The 2,393-nt window shown below is 39.2% G+C and overlaps 1 protein-coding gene across 1 annotated transcript in view; it reads left to right on the top strand.

Moving 5' to 3' along the window:
• GUCA1B (guanylate cyclase activator 1B) overlaps window positions 1–1,664 on the top strand; it is a 20,766-nt gene extending 19,102 nt beyond the window's left edge. Inside the window, exons 3-4 of the mRNA XM_015410644.1 lie at window positions 630–744; window positions 1,543–1,664. Of these exons, the coding sequence (XP_015266130.1) occupies window positions 630–744; window positions 1,543–1,664 (237 nt within the window). The remainder of the gene's footprint in view (window positions 1–629; window positions 745–1,542) is intronic.
• Window positions 1,665–2,393: the final 729 nt, after the last annotated feature.

The raw sequence follows: 2,393 nt of genomic DNA, 5'->3' as shown, positions 1-2,393 counted from the left end.
AAGACCCTGATGCTGGGAAAGATTGAAGGTCAAAGAAGACGGGGACGGCAAAGGATGAGATGGTTAGACAGTGTCATCGATGCAACGAACATGAAATCGAGCAAACTTCAGAGGACGGTGGAAGACAGGAAGGCCTGGCATGATCTGGTCCATGGGGTCGCGAAGAGTCGGACTCGGCTGTGTGACTGAACAACAACAAAAATTATTTTATGCAAGGGAATTTATAGATTTAATTTCAGATGTGGTTTTTAATCATTCAAAAGCATTTTTATTTCACCTTTCTCCATGAAAAAGGTTACGATTTTGTTTTCAAAACATACCTCAGAATAAGCTTGTTTCAAAACATTGGAGCTCCTTCCCCAGGGAGATTTGTCCTTTTCCCTCTATCGGTGTCTTTTGCCAGCTGGTGAAGACTTTTTTGTTTAATCCAGCATATCCCCAATAATGATTACTGGCCCTCCTTCTAGCATTGATTATGTGTTTTAATTGAATTATTTTATAATTTTAAGTCCATTTTAATTGTTTTAGTGTTTTTATGTTTGTTGCTTTACCTCGGAATCATACAGTTGGGTTTTTGGTTGCTTTCCCCTTAACGTTACTCCTTTCATAACTGATCTTCTTTCTTCCAGGCTATTTACAAACTAAAAAAAATGTGCCGGCCTGAAGAAGCAGCAGATGCCCCCGGTCTCACTCCAGAGGAAGTTGTTGAGAGGATATTTCAATTAGTGGATGAAAATGGCGATGGTAAGACATGTGCTGTTAGGATGATAGTGGTGCCTGTATTTGTAACACTGTTGCCAGACAGATTTTTAATTGGTACACTGACATTTGTTATCAAATAAGTATCATTTTGTCATTTTAAAACCTGAGGCTGGTGGGGTTCAGTTCATTTAAACTTTAAAGGATATTCCCTACATAGACATTTTTGGACCGCAAGCTCACTGTCTTTCTTCAAATTTATTTTGTCCACAATTTTTAATTAGAACTGAGCAAAATATTAGGGCATTCTGATTATCTTACCAAAAGTTGTCTTTTGTGTTTCTTCTGGCTCAGGATGCAAAACCTTCTCTGGGCTTGTTCTATTCAGGTTTCCTAAGGGCTTTCTTAACTGTTTAGTTGAAGGGAGTACAAAAAAAAAAAAAAACCAACCAAAATACAGTGTTGTGATTTTGACAATAAAAAGTAAACTGGGTTCACTTTACCATTCTCAGTACTCATAATGCTGATTGATGAGAATCTAAAATTACTTAGTCTTGACATTCTGGTAATTGTTTTCCAACAAAGAATGAAAGCAAAATCGTCATCTTTGGATACTGCCAACATCGGGATTCTGTCAACATTCACGCTCCGTTCCTCCCCTCTTCTTCTTTCTTCTCCTCCAGTGAAAAAGTTGATGATATGTGACAGAGGAAAGAATCTTGGTTAGCAAATTGTTAGTTAAGGGGCACTGATGTGCACACATACTGAATAGATGGGAATTTATTTGTTCTCCTGCATCTTTGACCCATTGTCACTGCACTCTCTCCTGCATTGATTCTCTAGGGCAGTTGTCTCTGGATGAATTTATCGATGGAGCACGGAGAGACAAGTGGGTGATGAAGATGTTGCATATGGATATGAATCCTGGAGGATGGATTGTTGCACAGAGGAGAAGTTCACTGTAGTTGCCTACGTAACTTGGGAAGTGTGACAATGAAAAGGTTCTGAATATTTCACTTCCAGATGGTACCATCAGGTGATCACATCCTTTCATGCTAGAACCATCTGAATATCCAAAAGAATGCTTCAGACGACTCTGAGAAACTAAGCATCCATATCTTAAACATGTGTACTGAAAGCAACATGGAGTGCTAACATCTGAAGATCACTGCTGACCAGCCAGACTGGAGAACATATGAATACTTGCTGTTCTGTTTATTGGCTCACAGTTACAGTTGCATCCTGAACAACTAAAGTATGATGTCTTAACCTGAAAGCTTAGTGGCATTTGATATGTTCAGAACACACAAAGTGACTGCTGAGTGAGTCATCCTGCTTTCTTTGTAGATCAGTGTATGCTGTTTCATGCCAGAGGAGACATAAGTTTGCTGAAATAAAGCAGGTGCTTTTGTAACAGATTTTAAAGAGGTGGGTAGACTCTTATGATATCTAAGTTGTGTGTTCTAATGGTCTTGTTTACTGTATAGACTACAGTAAGTGTCCTGCTGCAAATTTAAATTATATGAACATTGTCTCATCATGTGAAAGTCAGACTTTCTGACATAGTTTATAACATTCCAAGCATGCAACCAAATATGGTCACAGCAAAATACTGTATTTAGGCTGCGGTCACACGGAGCAGAAAGCACGCAAGAGGGATGGAAGAGAGGCGGAGTTTCCGGGCGCGATCTCAC

This window comes from Gekko japonicus, unplaced genomic scaffold, assembly GCF_001447785.1.
Source record: "Gekko japonicus isolate JY-2015 unplaced genomic scaffold, Gekko_japonicus_V1.1 scaffold4355, whole genome shotgun sequence".
In the NCBI taxonomy this organism is placed as follows: domain Eukaryota; kingdom Metazoa; phylum Chordata; class Lepidosauria; order Squamata; family Gekkonidae; genus Gekko; species Gekko japonicus.
The sequence above is the reverse complement of the archived record's forward strand: the minus strand, read 5'-3'. Positions and strand labels throughout refer to the sequence as shown.